The 26,697-nt window shown below is 41.1% G+C and overlaps 1 protein-coding gene across 3 annotated transcripts in view; it reads left to right on the forward strand.

Annotated features, from left to right (window-relative positions):
• The window catches only part of MAPK1 (mitogen-activated protein kinase 1), a 171,702-nt gene that overhangs the window by 114 nt on the left and 144,891 nt on the right, over positions 1–26,697 (forward strand). The window contains exon 2 of one of the 3 annotated variants that reach the window (XM_006877634.1): positions 6,647–6,909. In XM_006877634.1, the coding sequence (XP_006877696.1) occupies positions 6,791–6,909 (119 nt within the window). In that variant the 5' untranslated portion in view covers positions 6,647–6,790. Of the gene's footprint in view, positions 1–6,577; positions 6,910–26,697 lie in introns of those variants that run through there. The other 2 variants (XM_006877635.1, XM_006877636.1) reach the window with 2 other exon arrangements.

Here is a 26,697-nt window from a genome sequence, read left to right on the forward strand (position 1 = left end):
GAAGGATATCATGTTTGGTAAGGTGAAGGGTCAGAGAAAAAGAGGAAGACCCTCAACGAGATGGATCGGCCAAGTGACAGCATCTATGGACTCATGTGTGGCAATAGTAGTGAGGTTGGCCCAGGATCGGGCAGTGTTTCATTGTGCTGTGCATAAGGTCACTATGGGTCAGTACCGACTTGATGGCACCTAACAAAAACAATAATTACTATCATAAGGAGCTCTGGTAGCATAGTGATTACGAATCGAGCTGCTAACCTCAAGGTCGGCAGTTCGAAACTACCAGCTGTTCCACGGGAGAAAGATAAGGCTTTCTGCTCCTGTAAAGAGTTACAGCCTCGGAAACCCTGTACACCTTCACTATGAGTCGGAACCGACTCCATGGCACATAACAACAACAACAATAAATTGTTATCACGACTAATTGTGACTGTCACATTGTAAAGGTTTTGTAAAATAAAGGGGGGAGCAGTTAATCTTACATTCCAGAAACTGAGGACCATAGGGTCATAGGACCATCAAGGGAGAAGAGCATGAGCAGAATGTAGGACCCTCTTCAGAGAAGCAGTGATACAAGAGATGGAGGCAGAGATGATAACATGGAGAGATAGAGCAGCTGATGACTCTAGACTCATGGAAAGAGAAAAGCTGTGTGTTAGTGGCCAGGAGGCAGGCTTGCAGAATATGCCCTTTGGTTGTTTAAATGATTATGTATTCCTGCATGGTTTTGTGTACACCCCCCAAAACAAACAAACAAAAAACAAATCAGAGGGAATAGAAGCAAATACTGTTGAATGATGATGCATGGAGGAGATTGTAATCATTCCAATGAAATAATGAGTATAAAACCGATGTTCTCCCATGTAAACTACCACTCAATTCACAATAAAAACTTAGAAAACAAAACAAAACAACCTCTCCTTAACTTTTTATAACAGTGGTCTCATACAATATTTTGTCATTTTGTGATTGAATAATTTAATTCAACATAATGTTTTTTATTGAGGTGTTTTGTAGATTAATCATTTTTCTTCAATGTTGCATAGTATTCCATTGCGCATATTCACCAAAGTTTGTTTAACCATTCTTCTGTTGATTGGCATTAGGCTGTCTGCATGCATTCTGCTATTGTGTGGTTCTTGACTAGAGCATTTAATTCATTTACATCCAGTGCAATTATTCTTTGGTATGAATTGATTACTGTCATTTTTCTGTGTGTCGCTTTGGCTTTTGGAACTTGTTTTAATTTTCTTTAGTTTCAACTTGAATATGACCAATTGATTTGTTCTATATTCACCCCTTGGCCTAGTTCTGAATGATGAACTTCTCCATCATGTCGTCCCACAGATGTTGATTTGATTCTGTGTATTTGATCTGATTATGTACATACTCACTACTTATGCTGTTGAAAAAAGTTATTTGCAATGAATAAGTAATCTAGCAAAAATTCTATTATCTATAGTTTTATTTCTTAAATATGTGTTATATTACATATTATATATTTTCCTATTGCTTTTAATTGATTTACTTGGTCTTCTTTTAGGTTATGCCTATAGTTAGAATCTCCACAATATTTTCACCTCCATTTCTTCTCTCTTTAAGAATTTAATTATTTTGTTCCTTTTTTATTTTTTTAGATTAGGGATAGGAGTTGTGCTAGAAATAGGGCTTTGTCTAGTTTTAAAATTACAGTTAGGTTTATTTTTTCTAAATTTGGGCTCTGTTTCATGGACTGAATACATTTCAAAGGAGTAAATTTTGCCTTTATAACGTTATTCTTTTTGTTGCATGCCAAGATTTTTTCCCCCACAAGATTTAAGTATTTTTGTTTATTCAAAATTTGAGATTGACACGTTGATATGATCTTTGTTAATGGTTTTAAGTTTGCATGGTGGACAATCAAGGTGCAGGGTCTGCTGCCCTTATTCTTCTTCCAGAGATGGTATGGGAAGTGACTCACAGGCTTATCTTCTGTCTCATTGTCTTAGCTATTCTTGGCATCTACCTGCTTCAGGATTTCAATTTTTATTTTTCAACCTCTGGTGTTTGTGACTATTTGGGACCTTAGTGTGTCTATCTCATTTTATCTGTCTTGATGTTTTTCTTTTAGCATTGTCATCTTTGAATTTATATTTTAGAGTGTCCTTTGTCTATGAAGTATATGTCTAACTACCAAAATGAATCTTAGTCTCTTGAGTCTTAATGTCTGTCTTTGGTTTCTCAATTCAGTATTCCCTAACCAGGGATTCAAATGGGTTTGAATCAGATCAGTCATGCCCAGCACAGTAAAATCAGATCAGACCTGCATGCATAAAATATGGAACAACAACCAACTGGAACAGGAAAAAATTATAGTTTGAAGCCCTGGAATGGGAAACTTGGAAGAGGTTTCATGAACCCTTTCAGGAGCTTATTTGTGAGATTGCATTACTACTAAGACTGTGGAAAGTGACCCACAGTCAAAGTAACTGGATTGGCTACCACCTTTGAGCTGGGAAGAACTGGGCCCATGTGGCTGCAGAGACTGACAAATCCAAATCACAGGTCAGATGATAGGACTCTGGCTCAAGTTGCAAGAATCTAGAGGTCAGACAAAGATGAGCTAGATGCAGGATCCAAAGTGAAAGTAAGAACTTTGCCAGAACATTCCTATATATTGAATGCAGACCACACCCCTAAGGAAACTAAGTATGGTGACATGAGCCACACTCTCTAATAAGGCAGTGACTCAAGATACATCCCACTCCAATCCAGCCTCATTAACATAACAGGTATCTGACTCTCAGATAGCACAACTACTGACATATGGTGTTGTTAAGTGCTGTTGAGTTGGTTCCAACTGACAGCAACCCCGTATAGGGTTTTTGAGAAGCGGTTGGTGGATTTGAACTGCCAATCTTGTGGTTCACAGTCCAGTGCTGATCCTACAGTGCCACACCAGAAGTCCTGACATACAGGCTAGGATTTATAATACATCACAAAATGGAGGACTATGGCTAGAAGAGTCATATTAAGTACTTCACTGCACCACAATGCATGCCTCCTCAGTTTAGAATGTAACTTCTACAAAGTGAGTTTTCCCCCCCAGGGCTGGACACCCAGGAACATAGTAGTTGGTGGTTGTGTGCTGTTAAGTTGGTTATGACTCATAGCCACCCTGTATGTTTTTAAGTTTTTTTTAAATAACACCTTTATTGAGATATTATTCAAAGCGTACAATTCAGTGGCTTTCAGTATAGTCATAAAGCTGTATCACCGTCTAGTCCCAGAACATTTTCATTACCTCTAAAAGAAACCACATACTCATTAAGCAGTCACTGCTCATTATTTTGTTCCTTCCGAAGCCCCAGGAAACTGTCATTTTACTTAAAAAAAAAAAAAAAAAAAAAGATTTTTATTGTGAATTGAGTTTACATGGGAGAACATTGGTTTTGCAATTAACCTATCATATTTTGTTTCATTGCAATAATGATAATGCCTTCCATGCATCCTCAGTTAACAGCATTTGCTTCTATTAGGGACTAGAATGTCCACAAAATGTACACAGAAACATGCAGGAATATATAATCACTTAAATAACCAAAGAGCACATTCTGCAAGCCTGCGTCCTGGATGCCAGCATGCAGCCTTTCTCTTTCCTTGAGTTTAGAGCCTTCAGCTGCTCTATCTCGCCATGTCCTCATCTCTACCTCCATCTCCAGTGTTACTGCTTCTCTAGATAGGGTTCCAAGTTCCATTCATGCTCTTCTCTCTTGATGTTCCTAGGGATCCTCTGTTCCTGTAATGTAAGATGAACTACTCCCCCCTTTGTGTTACAAAACTTCTACCTTTACAGTTATGACAATCGCAATCTGTCATGATAACAATTACTCACTTTTGAATCACAAGTGTCCTAACCCCTCCTCTTGCAGATCTGTCTGTTGTTGTTGTTGTTGTTGTTAAGTGCCATCGAGTCGGTTCCGACCCATAGCGACCCTGTACAGGGTTTCTGAGGCTGTAAATCTTTACGGGAGCAGAACGCCTCATCTTTCTCCCGCAGAGCCGCTGGTAGTTTCGAACTGTTGGCCTTAAGATTCGCAGCCCGATCCGTAACCACTATGCTACCAGAGCTCCTTGCAGATCTGTCTAGACAACATGAAAACTCATCAGTGGGAATTCAACCCCCACCCCCTCCCCAACGCACATACTCTGAAACTAAATCCCTCTTTTTTTTGGTGGGGGGGATCCTGCACTCTACTTGTGCTCCTCTCTCTTAGTAGTCCTAGGGTCCTCTGTTTCTGGTCTGTAAGATTAGCTACTCTCCCGTTTTTGTTACAAAACTTCTACCTTTATAGTTGTGACAATCACAGTTAGTCATGATAACAATTATTCACTATTGAATCTTAAGAATCTTATTCCCATCTCTTTTCATCAGACCTGTCTAGACAAGATAAAAACTAATCAGTGGGGACTCTACCTTCCCCTGAACACTCTTAAACTCCATCTTGAAAACTTGTAAGCCAGTCACTTTGTGCCTTTTTTGCCCCCTCATTTTAGGTAGTCAATGTCTAAGTTGCCGGTCCCTGTATACAGAGGGGATAGGATTGATTCTTGATGCCAAGACTCCTTCCCTCTTAATTGGTATTTTGAGCTACTACATCCATAAGTATAGGTCAAGTTCATCATATTATAGCAACTTACACTCATTTCCTTTATCAAAAAAATGTTTTAAATCTTACTCTAGTCGTGTTTTAATTATCAAGCCATCAAGGCTAGGTCACATAGGTACTATCTACAAATTTGGGCATTCTTGTGCATATCCCCTCACTTCATATCACCTGGACATGTCACTCTCAGCTCTAGCCCTCCATGGCTATGTCTTTATTTATGGGCTCAGATGTTCTCAGGTCTCACCACACTTTGGACCAACCAGCCCTTTCTCTTCTGTCTCTCATCTCCAGGTTGAACTCAGCCCATATCTTCATTGTTGCCTTTCCCCCTTTTCCAGTCACCAACAGACAGCATGGTTGCCAGCAAGCTCACATGCCTGCTCATGTGTTCCCTTTGAGTTTCAGTCTTGGAGAGGGTTTGTCCTAAAGGGACTCAATTGCTTGCCTTGATGGCTACTCATACTTATAGTAGCTACTCATATTGCCATTTTTGTTTCAGGTTTTTCCTGATGATCTTTCTTTGAAGATGGCTCTTCTGTCATTCTAGTTGTTCCAAGTGGGTCTGCTTGTACCTTCTAGTAGGAATGTCCCACCTCAGAAGGTTCTGGGTGGGGTTCAGGATTCCACCTAAGGTCCTATACAATGCAAAGACTCCACAAGAAGCCCCTTTCACTGAGCAAGTTCTAGCAACCCTTTTAGATATTCCAATCAGTTATAGCCTGAAGATGGGCTTACCAGCTTTCTGTAATCATGTTTCCCAACATTACTTTCCATCCCACTCAAGTGTCTTTTTCACAACAGTAGGCAAGGGAAACCAATATTCATAAGTCAAGCATTTTAGCATTATTTCCCCTCTTCAGATTATGCCTCATAACAACAGAGCCCTGTTGTTCCAAGGTTGAGCATGCTTATCACTATTTACCTCTGTCCCATTTAGCCCATGCAAACCTGACTCAGTGTTCCCCCATCTACCTTGTTCTTCCAGCCCTCTCCCCTTAAACACGTCTTGAAAACTTGTAAGCTAGCCACTTTGTGCCTTTATAGCCTCCCTGTATAGGGTTTTGGATGCTGTGGTTACAAATCGGGCTGCGAACCTTAAGGTCAGCGGTTTGAAACTACCAGCCGCTCCGCGGGAGAAAGATGAGGCTTTCTACTCCCGTAAAGATTTACACCCTCGGAAACCCTGTACAGGGTCGCTATGGGTCGGAACCGACTCGACGGCACTTAACAACAACAACAACAATCTTTACTGGAGCGGAAAGCCTCATATTTCTCTTGAGCTACTGGTAGATTTGAACCGTTGAGTTTTGAGTTAGCAGCCCAACTCATACCCCACTATGCTACCAGGGTTCCTTTTAGGAACAGAGTTTGTTGTGCAAGTGCCGTTGAGTTGGTTCTGACTCATAGCAGTCCAAGGGGCTGTTGGTGAGATTGTACTTAATGAAGAGACCTTGGATTGGATCCTCTCAGAGTCTGCCTTTTTGGTATCACTTATGATTTTCACACTTTTTTAGTATGTAAATGTCTGTTTTTCATCTCAGTAAGGCCTTTCAGCTTCAGCAGGGTCTCAAAGCCTATGTCTGTCCGTGTGTGGCGCCTATTTGGGCCTCAGGCGCTATCCCGGGTGGTTCTCTGATTCTGTCAGGACCCCATTACAAGGCACTCTTTGCCCCTGCTCATCTCTCCTAAGCCTCCAATTTGTAGATCCTCTCTCAAGCCCTGAGGGTCTCAAAAGCCACCTTTCACGCGCAACTCCCTCACAACCACACGTGACCGCTTCGCTAAGCCTCTACAGTTCCAGCAGTCTCCGCCTTTAGCTGCCCGCTTCCGCCAGCCGCTTCCGCCCTGCCCCCTGACCAGGGGGAGCCAATCCTAGCACACGCCGCCTGGCCCCCCGCCCTGACGCCCTCTTCGGCGCGAGTCCCGCCCTTCGCCCGCTCGTCAGTCAGTCAGGCTTTGCGTTTTATCCGCCGTTGGTCCTCCAGCTAGCTCCAGAGGCCGCCTTCCATCCTCTTTCACAGTCGGCGGCGGCGACTGCCTTAGCAGCAGGCGGCCCCTCCGGGAGGCCCGGCGGGAGCCGAGCGGCGGCCGCGGAGCGTCGATCACAGCGCGGCGGAGGCGTCGGCGGCCCGGCAGCCAACATGGCGGCGGCGGCGGCGGCGGGCGCGGGCCCAGAGATGGTCCGCGGGCAGGTGTTCGACGTGGGTCCGCGCTACACCAATCTCTCGTACATCGGCGAGGGCGCCTACGGCATGGTGTGGTGAGTGTTTGTGTCTCCGGCCGGCCAGGCCGCACCGGGCCGCCCAACGCTTGGGTCCGCTGCGGTGTCCGCCACGGCCTCGCTCGCCCTAGGCCTCCGGCTCCACCGCGACCCTGACCCCGGACCCGGGTGCGGTCTCCGGCTGCACTCGGCGCGCTCGTCGGGCGGGCCCTCGTTCACTTCGGAGGAGTGGGGGTCGGAGGCTGGGACCTCCGGAGCCGGCGCCGTATTAAAAAACCCGCCCCCCCCCCAATCCACCCCAATTTGCCAATTGGCTGGCGTCCTGACTTTCTTTTTGACATTCTTTGGTAAAACCGGGAATTCTTTCCGAGACTTGACTTGGCGGAGGAGCCGGCGGGGTTTGGAAAGATGTTCACCTCGACCTGTGTGCAGAAAACCCACCTAATTGATTATTAACCACAGCCCCCCACCTCCTTAGTTTTTCTGCGAATTGCCTTTAGGAAATATTTTCCGAGGTGCTTGCTAATGGTCTGCTCTACCAGCGCAGGTTTTCTAAACGGCCTCCCTGGCTCGGCGTAGATTGGGAGGAGGGGAGAGTATTTTCAATTCTTACGTTTGAAAATGGATTTTCATATTATACTCTGAGCGTTTTGGCGGAGAAACCCGCCTCCCCTTTTTTGTTTTAGTTAAAAGAGCCTTTTTGGAGTTGGGCCTCGTTTGACAAATTGTTTCTCCATTTATTCCCCAGTGCGCGCTGTTAACCAGCATAAATTCATCAAGACGTTTTAACAAAATGAGTCATTCCCTGTTAATACATCAGTGGTCGTTATGTGTGTGTGTGTGTATATCTATATATCTATCTATATATATCTCTATATATATGAATAAAGAGTGTGAGTCCTGGTGTGGTACTGTAGGATAAGCACTGAACGGCTAACCCCAAGGTCGGTGATTCAAATCCACCAGCCACTTCTTGGAAATCTTCCTATTCAAGGTCTTTATGAGTCGGAATCGACTCAACAGCACTTAACAACGGCACACACAAACACACTTGCAGCTTCAATAGAATGCTTGCAAGAATCTCATGTGGTTAGTCTGCCTCGATATAGATCCCGCAGAAACGTTTGTGGAATGAGAGGCTCACAGTATTGTTTTTATTAACTTGATCTGTTCGTTGTGTGGTATGTTGAAGAGGGAGAAGTGAAGACTTCGTTGCGTCTAAATCTTGTATGTTTTTATGTTGAATGAAGGACCCAAGTTAATATTTATTGGCCATTTCATGGCAAGTACTGTGCTAATAAGAACAACAACCTCTAGGGAAGGATTGGGAGGAAGGTGTTGATAATCTTTCATGGAAGCCTTAGTGGTGCTGTAGTTAAGCACTCAGCAGTAATCAGAACGGTAGGCTGTTTGAACCCATCACATGTTCCATTGGAGAAAGATCCGGCAGTCTACTTAAAAGATCTGGCAGTCTACATAAAATTACAGCCTTGTAAAATCTATGGGACAGTTCTAGTTTTACTATTTACTAGCGTTGCTATGAGTTGGGATGACTGCACAGGTTTTTTTTGTGTGTATGTGTATGTGTGTTAGCTTGCTTTCAGGTGAGAATGTTCCTAAGGTCAGATAAGTAAAGTGTCAGACTTCAGATTCAGACAGATCCAATTTCAAATGTGGCAGCTCTTTCCGTTACAACCTGCTGTCTTAAATAGTACTATTAACGATTTCAGGATTTTAGCCTATTTTACTGTTATCAGCATTTGAATGATTATAATTTTAGAAATACCTTATCTTCCCAAGTTATTTAGCTAGATAGAAAGACTTTTATCTTTTTAAAGATGTTGTTGGTAAGTGCCGTCGAGTTGGGCGTCGAGTTGGTTCCGACCCATAGTGACCCTGTATAGGGTTTCCAAGGAGCGCTGGTGAGCTTGAACTGCTGACTTTGCAGTCTGGTGCATTAACCCACAGAGCCACACCAGGACTCCTTCTATAGAATTGTCTTTCTAAAAATTCTTTCTTAAGAGACTTTAATTGAATCTTGAATTGTCATTGTGAAATTGAACAGGAATTCAAGGGCTTAGGAGCAGCCAAAAGAGACATTAAATTAGGCCAGACCAAAAAGAAATGTTATTTAGGTACCTTTGTGTTTGTTCTGACTCACTGACCTTATGTACACTATTTCTGTGCCATCCTCACAATCTTCCCAATATTTGAGCACATTGTTGCAGCCAGTGTGTCAATCCATCTTGTTGAGGGTCTTCCTCTTTTTCACATGACCAAGCATGATGACCTTCTCCAGGGACTGGTCCTTTCTGATATGTCCAAAGTATGTGAAAATAGGAGCCTGTAATGGGTGGGAGAGGGAGTCTGCCCACAGCATCATACTTCTGTGTCTTGGCCATTAGCACTTGTTGCTAGACAAGTGTGTTTCATGCGATGCTCAGAATTGCTTACCACATCTTTTGACCTTTCTTTGTAGAATTCACTTAGCTACAATATGGACTAGAAAATCTTCAGGTTGAAGACATTCCTATTGAAAGTTATTTTTCTATCTGATAAAATTTTATTAGTGAATATGATTTAGATTTGGGAACTATTGAGGGGGTTTTGTGGAAAAATTCCATTACCTTTTAATTCATTTTTCCATAAACTTTTTAAAGCCACCTTGTATTTCTGTTACTGCTTTGTACTGTATGACCTTCTAAGTCATCAGTCACGTAAAATACTAAATCTGGTTACTGTGTGAGATCCCAATCCAAATAAAATTATAATTGGAATTCTGGGTCCTAGCTTTTTACATTCAGTTTGATAAAATACTCTTACGAGAATCTAATCTTCTACACCATACATTATTAGAATTTTAATAAATGTTGATTAACCACACTGGGTTGGTAGAGGATTTCTAAGTTGAAATGTTAATGTTTGAATAATGATCTAGTTTCCAGAAGGATTTAAGTTTTTTGGGGTATTTAGTATGTTTCGGCATTTGCTGAGTCAGCTAATGAGCAATGGTACTTATTTTGTGCAGTCTTTTCCTAATAATTATGTGGAGTATATAAAAAGAAGAATGGGATTTGAGTAGTGGGTGTAATTTTGATAGGCAGAAAATAGGAGCATGTGACAGCTTGAGCAGTGGAATCTAATCATGGAAAAATACTTAAGTGTCAAGCTATAGAAGACTGAAGGCAGAACTGAATTTGACTAATTTTGTATAGTTGCTAGCATCATCATCAATGTCACATGGTTAATTTTAATTTTTGGTGGGGAGGGCCTCAAGATGGATCAACACTGATGGAAATGATAGAGGGGGAAACTGAAGTGGCTATTACAACCATTTATTGTTAGTTGTTGTTGTGTTAGTTCTTACTTCCGATGACTTTATGTTTGACAGAACAAAACGGTTGCATCCTGTGTCATCTTCACAATTCTTGATAGTTTGAGCCTGCTATGGTTATTAATTTCATTCTATCTCACTGAGGGTTTCCTTTGTTTTTGTCAACCCTCTACCAAATGTGATGTCCTTTTCCAGTGATTGGTCTTTCCTGATGACAAATTTAAAGTAAGGGAGTCGGAGTCTTACCATCCTTGCTTATAAAAAACATATTTAGGTTCTATTTCTTCTAATAGACTAATGTATTCATAACAGTATATTCAGTATTCTTTGCCAACACCACAGTTTGAATGCATTGTTTCTTTTTCAGACTCCATTTTCAATATCCAACTTGTAACCATATACCACCACCACCACCAGTTGCCATTGAGTCAGTTCCGACTTATGGTGACTGCATGTGGGTTAGAGAGTTGAGACGTCATGGTTAGCAGTCTAGTGTGTTAATCCATTTAGAATGCAAGAATACAGTGGCAGTGGAAAGTAGCAGATGGAAGTCAGAAATATGATAGGGATAGACTTCAATAACAGCAGCTCTCATCAGCAATGTCAGAAAAATCTTTCACTGTGAAAAGTGTGGATAGACTCAAGAATAAGATGGCACTGTGGGTTAATGCGCTGGACTGCAAGGTCGGTTTGAACCATAAGGTCGGTGGTTTTAGCTCCTTGGAAATCCAGTGTCGCTATGAGTTGGAACCGACTCAACAGCACTTAGCAACAACAACAACAAGGGGTAAAAGGCCAAGAGAGATGAAATTTGAGTTTGAGGGGGATTTCTGAGAATGAACAAGACTGGCTTCTGTGTTTGGTTGGGTATTGTTAAGTGCCATTGAGTCAATTCTGACTCATAGCCACTCTGTATAGGGTTTCCAAAGAATGACTGGTGAGTTTGAACTGCCAACCTTGTGGATAGCAGTCCAGTGCTTATTCTACAGTGCCATACAGGACTCCAGGTATGGGTATAGCTGATTCCAAGACTTGGAGCTTGGAGGATGGTGATGCCATTATCAGAAAGAATGAAAACATACAGGAGGCAAAGCAGGTTTGTCAGAGAAAAATCATGACTTCTGGTTTGGGCTAGTTTGTGGTGCCTGTGGACCATTTGGACAATATCCTGAGGGTATCTTGAAATTTCTAAAAGTGAAGCTGGAAAAGAAATTTATGTAAACAACAATTAAAGTCTTGAGTAGATGAACACAGATTATTATTTGGGGTCATTGATTTGGTGAAATTGCAGTAGACGTTTTGTATGCTCATTTTTTTTGGTATACAATTTGTAAGGTTCAATAGATGTTCACAGGGGTCCATTATCCCAGAAAGTCTTAAGAACTACTGAAGTAGAACAAAAATACCAAAGAGGTAACTGCCAAATACTTTAAGAGGCAGACAAAGGAAGAGAAACCCAAAGAGAGGACTGCTGTGTTGTATAAGAGATAAATCGGAGGGGAAAGGAACAAGATTGGCAAAATGGAGGCTGTATATGTGATCATAATGCCTAAAATGAGGAGGATTGAGTTTGAAATATTGTATCTGGACGTGACTGGTCATGGGGCACCTCCGTGAAGGTACTAATTGAAACGAGAGTGAGTCGAAAGAGGAAAAATCTGAGAACTGAGTCAAAGGAATTTCTACCACGAGGTGTCAACAGAGGACAGTGATGGAAGAGGACAGAAGAAATATGATCAGAGAGTGGAGACCCAAAAGGGCACATGCAATATTAAAGGAGCCAAGGGAAATGGATGAGCAATAAGGAATTGGTATGGAATACTTTGGAGGAAGGGCAATCAAGCATTACTGCTGAAAACCAGCTGCTGTTGAATTTTTTGACTTTCAACTTTCCCAGATAAACATTTGGCTCCAATCGAAATTTCATTGTAATCATATTCCTGATGATAACATTGTTAAGATTTTTGTGATTAATGCAAACTAAGATTAAGTAAATTATTATTATCATTTTTTAAAATATTAGTTCAAATGTTGTTAACCACATTGTAAAAGTGTTTTCTTTTTCTTTTTAAACTGAGGTGGAGGCTAGTTACCTTGTCTAAGGATCTGAGATAAGCAGGTTAGGGGACTTAGAGATAGTAAATGATAGAGCACACCAGTCTGTGATTCCTGAGTGATGCTCAACTAAAGATCAGAGTTGAGAAAATAGATACTTTTAGCAACAGCAAATATCTGTTGTCTGCTTTTCAAGCAATTTTTAAGCTTTCTATGTAAAGACATGCTCAGCGAGCACACTGATTGAGCACCTATTGTTTTGTGCCAGGATTCATATGGTCCCTACTATTGATAAGCTCTTAGTCCAAATGGTGGGATAGAGTTGGGCAGTAATGCGGTGATTATACCAGTACCATCTGTTCCTTGGAAACCCTATACAGCGTTGCAGTGAGTTGGAACGGACTCGACAGCACTTAGCAACAACAACATATGTGGAATGTATTGAAATATCATCCTAGGAAAATTGGAAATTGTCAAAAACTGGAATGCAGAAAAATTGATATCCTAGACGTTGTTGTTGTTGTTATGTGCCGTGGAGTCGGTTCTGACTCATAGCGACCATGCAAAGGGTTTCTGAGGCTGTAAATCTTTACGGGAGCAGAAAGCCTCATCTTTCTCCTGTGGAACAGCTGGTAATTTCAAACTGCTGACCCTGGGGTTAGCAGCCTGATTTGTAACTACTGTAATACCAGAGATCCTTATTCTAGACATTAATGAGTTGAAATTGACTGGTATTGACCATTTTGAATCAGATAGTCATATGGTTTCCTGTGCTGGAAAGGAGAAATTTAAGAGGAATGGTAACACATTCATTGTCCAAAAAAAAAGCATTTAGATTTTGGCATGGTGGTGACCTAGGCTAGGCAGACACATTACCTGAATCCTCTACAACAAAGATACGAGAGACCAAGTGAAACAGACCCAGATGAGTATTCTGGAACCCTGAACTTCAAAAGAAATATTAGAGAAATGATTTGAATGCTCACTGGAGGAGAGGCAGTAAAGGGAAGCTGAGAGTGGGAGACTGACTGATGAATGACTAACTAGACATGGCGCTACCAACTTGAACTTTTGTGAGCGTTGGCAACACAAGGTAGCCTGTATGAGTGGATTTCACACAGAAAAGGAGAAGGTAGCAACTGTGCCTATATAGCCCAGTCACAACTGTACTCTCTGTAGCTTCACCCAGTGGTCAAGCTTCAGTACCAGTTCGTGTACCACCAGATCAACAATAGATACCAGCCAAACCCACCCTAAACTGAGGTGCACAAACAAAGAACAAGAATAGTATACACTCTTCTATGCTCTGACAACTCCTACAGGAGAGAGTTGGTGAGAGCCCCAAAGCACATTAACATACAATCAATTAAATACAAGTGGTTACGAATTGGGCTGCGAAAGTCAGGGTCAGCAGCTTGAAACTACTAGCTGTTCCACTGGAGAAAGATGAGGCTTTCTGCTCCCGTAAAGATTTACAGTCTCAGAAACTCTGTACAGGGTCGCTATGAGTTGGAACCGACTCCACAGCACGTAACCACTACCACCCTCTCTAACCTTACAATGCTCTAGAGACAACAAATAATATTAGCTTACATGAAGAAACAAGAGAAAATGGCTGAAACAAATGACCAAGGAAACATTTTTGAGGAAGGAAAGATAATAGACTAAATGAAAAAGAAGTCAAAAGAATGGCATTTTGGTACCAGCCGCTCCGCAGGAGAAAGATGAGGCTTTCTACTCCTGTAAAGATTTACACCCTTGGAAACCCTGTACAGGATCACTGTGGGTCAGAACTGACTTGATGGCACGTAACAACAACAACAACAACAACAAAAGAATGACAAAGATTGAGGAAAGCAAGGAAAACACAGGAAAAACTTAAGAAGATTTTGGGAAGACAAGAAATAAATGAAAAATTTGAATTAATATAAAACCTGCAATTAGATATCCAAAAGATTAACGTAACTTTTCAGAAATGGACAATACATTGAAAGGGCAAAAGATCAGCTTCAAAGCAGTGGAAGTCCAAATTGGTAAGTTTGAAGTAAATCTCTCAAGACTAGTATGCTAGAATAATCAGAAAAAAGAATGAAACAATCCAAATAAAGCCTCAAGAGTTATTTGGGGCACCATGAAGAGGAACAACTTAATGGGTGATCGGAATTCCAGAGCAGAAATAGACAATAAAAAGCACAGAGAAAATTGTTTAAGAATTGTTGGAAGAAAACTTTCCTAACATGAAAGACAAGAAGATAAGCATATGAGAAACTGAATGAACCCTACCCAGGATAGATCTCAAAAGAAAATCACCAAGACATATCATAATTAAACTTTCCTAAACCAGAGACAAGGAAAGAATCCTGAGAGCAATTCGTGAAAAATAAAAAGTTACCTGCAAAGGAGAACCAATAAGAATAAGCTCTGATTTCTTAACAGAAACTATGAAGGCAAGAAGACAGTGGGATGGCATATACAAAACCATGAAAGAAAAAATTGCCAACCAAGAATCATATACCCAGCAAAGCTGTCCCTCAAATCAATGGTGAAATTAGGATATTTCCTGAAGAGCAGAAATTAAAGAAATTTGTTATGACCAACCAACTTTACAAAAAATGCTAAAGGGTGTTTTTTGGACTGAGAACCAACAACAGTAGACAACAATCTGAGATTATCATACATACAACAATGTATCAGATACATTGTTGTTGTTAAGTGCTGTTGAGTCCATTCTGCCTCATAGTGACCCTGTATAGGTTTCCTGAAAACCAGCTGGTGAATTTGAACTGCTGACCTTGCAGTTCAAACTGACCTGTGGTCCAGTGCATTATTCCACACTGTCACACCAGGAGTCCAATCCAGTTGTAGAAGTATTTAAAGTAAAACAAACCTGCAAGACTGAAAATAGGAAACCAGAGATATCGATTTATAATGAAGCCAACTACAAACCAAAAAGAGGCAATAGTATAGATACAGAACTTTCAAGTGGAAAGGAGGTTAAGTAGATTTCAAGATAAAACAGACTGTTTAAAACAAGAGATAAATGAACAAATTACAGTTTAAAGAAAACTAATACATATGTACATCAAAATAAAAGAAAAGTAGAAATATTTAATAAACATTGTTGTTGTTAGGTGCCATGGAGTCGGTACCGACCCATAGTGACCTTATGCACAGCAGAACGAAATACTGCTCCATCCTGGGCCAACCTCACTATTGTTGCCACGCTTGAGTCCATCGATGCTGCCACTTGGCCAATCCATTTCGTTGGGGGTCTTCCTCTTTTCCTCTGACCCTCCACTTTACCAAACATGATATCCTTCTCCAGCGACTGCTCCCTCCTGACAATATGTCCAAAGTATGAGAGACGAAGTTTGGTCATCTTGGCTTCTAAGGAGCACTCTGGCTGCACTTCTTTCAAAACGGATCTATTGGTTCTTTTGTCAGCCCATGGCACTTTAATATTCTCCTCCAACACCATAACTCAGAGGCATCAATTCTTCTGTGGTCTTCCTTATTCACTGTCCAGCTTTCGCATGCATACCATGGCTTGGGTCAGGCGCACCTTAATCCTCAAGCTGACATCTTTGCTCTTTAGCACTTTAAAAAGGTCTTGTGCAGCAGATTTGCTTAATGCAATACGTCGTTTGATATCTTGACTGCTGTTTCCCTGAGTGTTGATAATTGATGCAAGAAGAATGAAGTCCTTGACAACTTCAATCTTTTCTCCATTGATAAGAATGTTGTTTATTGGTCCAGTGGTGAGGATTTTTGTTTTCTTGACATTGAGATGTAATCCATACTGAAGGCTGTGTTCTTTGATCTTCATCAGTAAATGTTTTAAGTCCGCTTCACTTTCAGCAAGCAAAGTTGTATCATCTGCATATCGAAGGTTGTTAATGCCACGTTTTTCTTCATAGAACCCAGCTTCTCGGATGATTTGCTCAGTCCATATGATTCTGAAAGCTATGCCACTGGTATTTTAAATAACCAGCAGGGTCACCCATGGTGGACAGGTTTCAGATAAGCTTCTAGGCAGAGACAGACTAGGAAGAAAGAGAGATGAACTACTTCCGAATCTTTAGTCACTGAAAACCTTATGAATAGCAGAAAAACACTGTCAGATATAGTGCCAGAAAATGAGCCCCTCAAGATGGAAGACACTCAAAATGCGACTGGGGAAGAGCTGCCTCCTCAAAGTAGAGTTGACCGTGATAATGCGAATGGAGTAAAGCTCATGGGAGAAAAGCCCGCAGGACTTTCATTTCCTAATGTGGCACAACTAAAAATGAAGAGAAACACCTGTAAACATACACTGAAAATCATAACATGGAATGTACAAAGTATGAATCTGGGAAAATTGGAAGTTGTCAAAAATGAAATGGAACGCATAAACATCGATATCTTAGGCAGTAATGATCTGAAATGAACTGGTATTGGCCATTTAATAAACGTTGTTATGTGCTGTGGAGTTGGTTTTGACTCATAGCGACCCTGTACAGGGAGGGTTTCCAAGGCTAAATCTTTAAGGGAGCAGAAAGCCTCCTCTTTCTCCCGTGGAACAGCTGGTAGTTTTAAACTGCCAATTTGTAACCACTACGTTACCAGAGCTCCTTTAATAAACATTAGTACAGCAGAAATGAAAATGAAAACCCACTATCAAAATGAACTCGGTGCAGAAAATTATGTGGATCAAAGAAACCAGCAGCACCAACCAAAAAACTCACTGCAAAATGACAGCACTCATTTCATACCTATAAATAATTATGTTGGATGTAAATGGATTAAATACACCAGTCAAGACAGAGAGAGCATAATCTATCAGAAAACAGGATACTTCAATATACTGTCTATAGGAGACACATCAAAAAGATGGAGACAGCTTAAATACCCCTCAACAGAAGAATGGTTAAACATGCTTTGAAACAAACAAAATGAAATACTACATAATGATAAAGAATGATGATGAATCTGCAAACCTCACAACATGGGCGAACATGGAGGACATTGTTGCTGTAATGTGCCGTGGAGTCGATTCCTACCCATAGCGACTGTGTCTAGGGTTTCTGAGGAGCAGTTCGTGAGCTTGAACTGCCGACCACTCAGTTTAAACAGTTTTGTAGTCTGGCGCATTAACCCATAGCACCACACCGGGACTCCTGGAAGACATTAGGCTGAGTGAAGTTAGTCAAATCACAAAACGATAAATGTTGTATGAGATCAATGTTGTAAAAAGTTAAAAAGTTTTCTTGATAAAAGAAACAGTTTATGATGGTTATGGGGGTGTGGGAAAGGGAAAAAGATTATTATTATACTAGAGGGTAGATGCATGTTCACTTGGTGACAGGGCAGGTAATATGCATGAGGGAGGCTAGCAGAGGAAAGATGAAGGTAGCAGGAGACAGGGAGGAATGCAGTTGTTAAAGTGAATAGAGTGTGTATGGAAGGGGATTGCAATCATTGTAATGAAGCAAAGTGTATGATTTAATATAAAACTGATGATCTGCTTTGTGTAAACCTTCACTCATTTCAATATCAAATTTGTGTGTGTTTTTTTTAAAGTGCATTTCAAGATCTATCTTGAAGGGCAATGCTATCTGTGATAGGATAATACCCATATGCCTACAGGGAAGACTAGTTAATACCACTGTTATTCAAATTTATGCACCAACCACTAAAGCCAGATATGATGAAATTGAAGATTTCTACTTTTTCAATTAGAAATTGATAAAACATGTAATCAAGATGCATAGATAATTACAGATGATTGGAATGTGAAAATTGTAAACAAAGAGGAAAGATCCATAGTTGGAAAATAATGGCCTTGGTGATGGAAACGATGCTGGGAGATCATGATAGAATTTTTTGAGACCAATACAAATAACTTTTCCAATAACATATAAGGCAATAATATATGTGGAATACACAGGAATCAAATTGACTGCGTATGTGGGAAGAGACAATGGAGAAGCTCAGTATCATCAGCCAAAACAAGGCTGGGGCAGACTGTGGAACAGACTATCAGTTACTGCTCAGGGTGAAGCTGAAGAAAATTAAAAGAACCAGCAGTTCGAAACTACCAGCCATTCCATGGGAGAAAGATGAGGCTTTCTGCTGCCGTAAAGATTTACAGCCTCAGAAACCCTGTACAGATTTACTATGAGTCGGAACCGACTCCATGGTATTTAAAACAGCAACAAAAACCAGAGTCAAATTATGACCTTGAGAATATCCCATCTGAAGTAAGAAACCATCTCAACAGATTTGATGCATTTAGAAACATATATATGCCTGAAGGTGCTTTGGTAGCGTAGTGGTTATGAATCGGGCTGTGAACTGCAAGGTCAGCAGTTCAAAACTACCAGCGGTTCCGCGGGAGAAAGATGAGGCGTTCTGCTCCCGTAAAGATTTACAGCCTCGGCAGGGTTGCTATGAGTCAGAACTGACTCCATGGCATTTACTTAACAACAACAACAACAACATATATGACTGAGGAGCTCTGGTAGCGTAGTGGTTATGAATCAGGCTGCGAACCGCAAGGTCAGCAGTTCAAAACTACCAGCTGATCTGCGGGAGAAAGATGAGGATTTCTGCTCCCGTAAAGATTTACAGCCTTGGAAACCCTGTTCAGGGTTGCTATGGGTTGGAACCAACTTGATGTTGTTAACAACAACAACAACAACATATATGACTGAAGACCAGAAGAATTGTTGGTTGACATCAACAACAGCGTATGAGTATGTTGTTAGGTGCAATATAGTTAGTGCCAACTCATAATGATCCTATGCACAGTAGAACAAAACACTGCCTGGTCCTGGGCCAACTTCACAATCGTTGCTTCGCCACCTTGGCTGCCACTGTACCAATCCATCTTGATGGGGGTCTTAGTCTTTTTTTTCCAACCCTTCACTTTACCAAAACATAGTATCTTTTTCCAGTGACTTGTGCCTTCTGACAATATGTGCTAAGTGTGAGAGACAATGTCTGGCCATCCTGGCTTGCAAGGAGCATTACGTCTGTACTTCTTCCAACACAGATTAATTCTTTCTTTTGGCAGTCCATCGTACTTTTAATGCTCTCCTCCAACATCATAATTCAAATGCATCAATTTGCTCCGGTCTTCCATATTCACTGTCCAATTTTCCCATGCATGAGAAGTTATTGAAAATACCATGGCTTGGGTCAGGCACATCTTAATTTTCAAATTGACATCTTTGCTGTTGAACATTTTAAAGAGGTCTTGTGCAGTAGATTTGCCTAATGCAATACGCCATTTGATTTCTTGACTGCTACTTCCATGAGTGTTGATGGTTGATCTAAGCAAAATGAAGTCTTTGACAACTTCATTCTTTTCTCCATTTATATGGGTGTTGTGTATTGGTCCAGTGGTGAGGATTTTTGTTTACTTTACATTGAAGTGTAATCCATACCAAAGGCTTAGATCTTTGATCTTCATCAGAAAGTATTTTAAAACAGGCAAGGTTGTATCATCTGCATATCACAGGTTGTTAATGAGTCTTCCTCCAATTTTGATGCCATGATTTCCTTCATATAATTGAGCTTCTTGGATTATTTGCTCTGCATGCAGGTTGAATTAAGTATGGTGAAAAAGTACAACCCTGGCGTACACCTTTCCTAATTTTAAACCATTCATCGTTCCCTTGTGTTCGAATATAACTGCCTCTTAGTCGATGTACAGGTTTCTCATGAGCAAAATTAAGTGCTCATTCTCAGCAATTTGTTCATAGCTTGTCATGTCCACACAATCGAAAGCATATTTCACTGGGCAAGTTCCAGAACCCCTTTTAAGTATTCTAATCAGTTATAGGCTGAAGACGGGCTTAAAATTTTTCAGTAATCATGCTTCCCAACATTCCTTTCTATCCCACTCAAGTGTCTATTTTACAATAATGGGCAAGGGAAACCAGTATTCCTAAGACAGTCAAGCATTTTAGTATGATTTCCCCTCTTCAAACTATGCCTAGCTTCCTGTATCACAGAGCCCTGTTATTCCAAGATTGGGCATGCATCACTATTTACCTCTGTCCCACTTAGGCCGTGCAAACCTGTCTCAGTGTTCCCCTTGTTCTTCGTCTCCTCCCCCTTCTTGTATTGCCCTCCCCAACACCCTAACTAAACCCCCCACCCCACCCCACTATAACGGTTACCTTATATTCCATTAACTCTTCCCTCCATTTAAGAAAGTCTCTTTAATCCTGTAATCTACCTGATTTTCTCACCACCTGGATCTCTGTTCCTCTGTGTTTACCATCTTTCACACTGTAACTGTTTTAATCATAGACTGACCTCCCAGATCCTCTGTTCTTAGTATTTTATTCTGTTCTTGACACTTCCATTTGTTGATTGAGTTATGGGTGATGCTGCCACATACATTGTTCTCTGGTTGTTGTCTGTTCTTGTTGGTTCTCAGTCCACAGAACTCCCTTTAGGATGTTTTTCATAGCAGGGTTGACTTTGGCAAAATCTCTTAGCTTCTGTTTATCCTGGAATGTTTTGATTACACCAATGACAGCTTTGCTGGGTAGAGGATTCTTGGTTGGCAGTTTTATTCTTTTGAGGGTTGTATATTATGTCTCCACTTGCCTGCGTGGTTTCTGTTGAGAGATCTGAGCTTAATCTGCTTTGCTTGCCTCGATATGTTACACTTTTCTTTTCCCTAGCTGCTCTCAGGATTCTGTCCTTATCTTTGATTTTGGAGAGTTTGATTATTATATGTCTTGGTGATTTTCTTTTAGGGTCTGCCCTCTCTGGGGTTTGTTGAGCTTCTTGTATGCTTATCTTTTCGCTTTTCAGGATGTCAGGGAAATTTTCTTCCAAAAGCTTTTCAGCTATCGCCTCTGTGGTCTTGTGTGATTCTTACTGCTCTAGAATGCCAATGATTCTTAAGTTATTCCTTTTCATGTTCAACATGAATCTTATGCCTTCTTCAGATTTTTTTAAAATAATCACTTTTCTGAATTCCTTCTCAGGCATTTCCAAAGCCTGCCCATCTTCCAGTATGGAGTGTATGTTTACTTCCAGCTCATTTGCCTCAGTCACTTTATCTCGTTTCTGGACATGTGCTGATACGGTCATCTGTTTCTGGCTTTGGGGCATTTTCAGGAGTTATCTGTGGCCTTAATACTTAGATGGGTATGTATTTTGGTATTTTTTATTCTTTCTGATTGCCTCCCAGTAGATGTTATCAGGAGATCGGCTTCCCGTTTAGCTCTTCTTCCTGAGAAATTTCAAGATGCCACTGTTGATCATTGTGATGTAACTCAGGATTTAATTTTCAGCCTATTTCCTTTTTAGTCTGCCTGCCACGCTCCACAATCCCCCTTCAGGCCTTTTTCCTAGTGATAAACAGTTCAGGGCCGACTGTCATTGGTTTTAAGTGGAAACAGTCACTTTAAATTTTGAGGAGATCTGTGCGCATGCATAGTAGAACCTTAAGGGGGGGGGTAGTGTGCACTCTTGTTGCAGACGGTGTAAGACTAGTCAGAGGTTCGAGGCCCTCTAGGGCCGAGTGTAACAAATGAGGCCACTGGCAGTTAATGGCAAATTGCTTTCATATTAATATTCAGGTATATATATTAAATTAATACACTGGAGCCTTTGACAATCCACAGATAAATGTGGTATTTTCCTAAAGCCGAGACTGAAGGTTGCAAGGTTAAGTCTTTCTCCAAAGGATTAACTAAAAATGTCTTAGCTATTTCACAGCTCTTTGTTCCTTAGACAAAGAACCCATCCTCCCTAATCCTTTTCCAGGTGCAGCCCATTCACCTGGGCGTCTGGAGTCCTCCTGCAGACCTGGCTCAGGAAGCCAAAGCAGCAGGACTCCGCCCAAGCTTTTGTCTTTATCTCTCACCTTCCCCCAACTATGCTCAGGGGCTATAGATATGTTAATTGGGCCTGAGAATCCAAGTTGCTGGCCTGGGATTCGAACCAGCAAAGCACAATGTAAAGTTACCTGAATGTCTGGAAAAGTACTGATGTTAGCTGTACCTTGCCTAAGTCCCTCCCAGCTTGGTGTGAAGCTCCTCCCTTGAATAAAGCAGAGGCCCTGGCCTCCCCAGGTGAGCATTACTGGCTGGAAGGCATGTGGTAAAGATTGCAGGGCAGTGAGTTGCTGCCTGCAGAGGCACGATGCCTATAGTCCCAAGCTTGCCTATCAGTGATGTATCCACCCTGGCTTTGGGGTGCCTCTTTGTCTCTCTCTTTGTCTCCGTTGTCTCCTTTTGTGTATTCTGGATATATATGAATCGCCGTCAGGTATCCTCTCCTCGTGAACTGAACCCCAATGTTGAGGCGGGTCCCCGACACACTCTCTCAGACACTCCCTTTAGTCACCAGAATGGAGGTGCACAAACAGCGGGAGACCAGTGAACAGATACAAAAAAAAAAAAAAAAAGAGTTTCCACACCTTTATCTCTGCAGTTTTCTCAGGTGTCTGTGGCTGCTCTGATCCTTTCCCCAGTTGGTCTTTCCCAAGATGGTGGCTCTGGGAGCAGCTGAGTGTCTTGAATTAGGAAGCAGTGGAGTTTTTGCTTCTGCTACAAATTCCTCTGGCTGTAAGCTTTCCAACTTCTAAATATTCCTTTATATGTGGTTCAGAGTTCTGACACCTTCCCCTGAGCCTGCTAGGTCTGGTATTCTGTGTTTTTGCTGACAGAGCTCCTCCCTGCACTTCTACCTTCTCTGCCATCCTGTTTGTTCTCCGATAATGGAATTTTTCCATTAACTTTGTGATGCCCCTTTGTACTTCTTATGTTATATGTTTATATAGTTAATGAATTAATAACATTAAATACTGAAACATTAAGGGACATTTTATTTTTATTCTCATATGATAGATTTTCCAAATATTACTAAGAATGTTAGTTGCTGTTGAGTTGGCTCCAGTTCATGATATAAGAGAATAAGACGTCTCCTTTCTTTACTATCTTCAGTATATTTGAGTCCCTGTGGCTGTTCTGTTGATTCATCTCATAAAGGGATTCCTATATTTTTGCTGACTCTCTATATACCAGGAATCTTAGTGTGGCATTGTAATATAACCACAAGGTCGGTGGTTCAGACCCACCTCTGAAACCCTATATGGAGTTACTATGAGCACTTTACAACAATAATAACTTTACCAGATATTTGCTAGAAATAGACTTAAAAAAAACAACAACAACAAAACAACAAAACTTTTTATTGTGAATTGAGTGAAGGTTATAGAGCACATCATCAGTTTTATGTTCAGCAAATTGTATACCTTGTTTCATTTCAATTATTATTATCCCCTCAATGTAACATAATTTATCCCACTTCCTCCCTGTGTTTCTTCCACCTTTATTTCTCACCCTTCTGAATTTTGTCCTTAGGTAAATGCTTTCCTTTTGATCTCCAGTGGTTAACCATTATATAGTGTACATACCTCACTATGTTGTTGTCTGCCTTATATGCCTGTGTATTGCTTGGGTGAAAATTGAGCCTCAGTTCTAGAACTGCTGGGATGACCAAGGACCATAGTCTTAGGGTTCCACCCTTCAGTCTCTACCGGGCCAGTAAGCTGGTCTTAAAGTTGTGGAGCCTGATGTTCCCGGGATTCATTAGTCTATTGGGCTAATTGTTTCCAAGCATCTTTAGTTATCATCATGATAAGAGTAGACTATTGTAAATATTCTTAATATTTATCATGTCATATGAAATTTATAAGGAACTCTGGTTGCGTAGTGGTTACGAGTTGGGCTGCCAACCTCAAGGTCAGTAGTTTGAAACTACCAGTGGTTCTGCTGGTGAAAGATTAGAGGAATTCTGCTCCCGTAAAGATTTACAGCCTTGGAAACTCTGTGCAGGATCACTGAGTTGGAAACGACTCCATGGTACTTAACAACAACAACAACAGCAAAATGACATTTATGTAGAGTGGCATAATCTGTATTGTACACATTCCAAACAAGGATTACTTTGATTATTGAATCCTTTGAGTAAAAAAAAAAATTTTAAATAGTTTAAAGAACTGTTCTGTTTATCTGTCTCCCATGGAGCTGCTGGTAGATTTGAATTGTTGACCTTGCATTTAGCAGCTTACCACTTAACACTTAATTCACTGTGATTGTTCTACAGTACCACAGTACTGCTCCCTAAGGAGTTCTACTAGTTCTGTGGGATAATCACTTGGCTATTAACCATAAGGTCAATTGTTTAAGCCTACCAGATGCTCCGTGGAAGACAGATAAGCCTGTCTGCTCCTGTGAAGATGTTACAGTCTTGGAAACCTTGTGTACTGTGAGTTGGAATTGACTTGATGGTTTATAGCACCTCTCTGACTTGATTTGTAGCACTTATCTCAGTTGTTGGCCTCCCAGATAGAAGTGCCAACAGCCCCCTGAGGATGGAGAAGATATACTTCTTTTGTGTCTGATTTCTTTCACTCAACTTTGTGAGAGGTATCCATATTATTGTGTATACTTGTAGTTTAAGATGATTTTACTTTGAAATGCACACTGCTAACCTAACCATATAGGAAAGGACCTTCTTTGTTTTTCTGTGATTGATCCCATGACTTATCAGTACTTTCCCTTTTGGTCTGGAGGAAATAAGCCCTTCATTATTTTCAGTGCTCTTCCCTCTGAGAGAAAAGCCTCTGTCTTGCCCTTAGCCCTTCTGTCTCATTGCCAGATAAACAACTGTACCTCGTATACCTGCAGTTCTTAGTTCTTATTTCATTAAAATTAGAAGGTGCTGGTGGTGGTAGTAGGTGCCATCAAGTCGATTCCACTTACAGCAAACCCGTGTGACAAAGAAGAATTGCCCAGTAGAGTTTTCTTGCTTGTACTCATTATGGAAGCAGATTGTTAGGTCTCTCCTGCAGAGCTGCTGAGTGGGTTTGAACTTAGACTGTCAGGAGCAGCCTAGCCATTGTGCCACCAGGGTACTATCCTTTGCCTTTGAGTCAATCCTGACTCGGTGATCCTATAGGACAGAGTAGAACTGCCCATTAGGGTTTCTAAGGCTATAATCACTACAGAAACAGATGACCACATCTTTTATTGTAGTGGCTGGTGAGTTTGGACTGCCAACCTTTCGGTTAGCATTTGAGCATGGAACGACCAAGCCACTAGGGCTCCTGAACACCAGGGTGATGGTGTTAAGTACCATCAAGTTGGTTCCAACTCATATTGATATTGCATAGTGTGTCCAAGTAGTGGCTGGTGGGTTTGAACTGCTGACCTTGCAGCTAGCAGTCTGGTGCATATCCTGATAGGAGCCTGTCATTGCAGGATTGATATTAAGAGGCAAGACTCATTTTTCAGCAGGAGTTTTATATAGGTCCGCAGTCACTTACTTGCAGTTCAGGTTTTCAGAGCTTTGTGGATTACTTTTGTAACTCCTTCAGGGCAAAAAGCCTCAGCTGAACTGTCATAAGGTTATTTATATATATAGTCTTTATTTTTCCCATTTGGTATGATTATTCATACCTTTTGCTGCAGAAATTTCAGTGTGTGGGACTGTTGGTTGCAACCAGCACCAGACCTTGTGATATATATATATATATATATATATACTGTTTTACCTTTCTAAATCTGAAAAATACTGAATCCCAAAACTCCTCTGATTTTTGAAGGGCTTCATCTGAAGACTGATGAATTTGTTGTTGTTGTTAGGTGCCATCAAGTTGACTTGGACTTTACAGCTCCCTTATGGAGAGCAGAACAAAATGTTGCTTAGACTCACACCATCCTGACAATCAAGTTTGAGCCTATTGTGGAAGTCAGTTTCAATCCATCTTATTGAACGCCTCTCTCTTTTTGCTGACCTTCTGATTTACCAAAGATGATGTTCTTTCCCCAGAATTAGTTCTGATAATGTGTCTAAAGTAAGCCCGATGAAATCACCATTCTCAGTTATAAGGAGCATTTTGTTTGTTCTTCTGTCAGTTCATTGTATATTCAGTGTTTTTTTACCAACACTGCATTTCAGATGCAGCAGTTCTTCAGTCTTCCTTTTTCGTTGGCTGGCTTTCCCATGAATGTGAGGCTTTTGAAAATACCATGCCTTGGGCTAGGTGTATTTCCGCTACCAAAGCGACATCTTTAGTGTTTGTGTGTGAAAACATGCACAATGGAACATGCACTCATTCAACAATTTCTACACGTACAGATCAGTGCCATTGGTTACGTTCTTCACATGGTAACCATTCTCATTATCTTTACCCATATTATTTCTCTACTTTTACTGTGCTCCTTAGAAGTACCTGTGCTTTACTGTTACTGTTTGTCAGTTTGATTGCCTATGTTGTTGTTGTTGTCAGGTGCCATCGAGTCGGAACCGACTCATAGCGACCTCATGCACAGCAGAACGAAACAATGTCCGATCCTGGGCCAACCTCAGTACCGCTGCCACACTTGAGTCCATCAATGATGCCACCTGGCCAATCCATCTCG

Source organism: Chrysochloris asiatica, unplaced genomic scaffold (genome assembly GCF_000296735.1).
Source record: "Chrysochloris asiatica unplaced genomic scaffold, ChrAsi1.0 scaffold00545, whole genome shotgun sequence".
NCBI classification, from domain to species: domain Eukaryota; kingdom Metazoa; phylum Chordata; class Mammalia; order Afrosoricida; family Chrysochloridae; genus Chrysochloris; species Chrysochloris asiatica.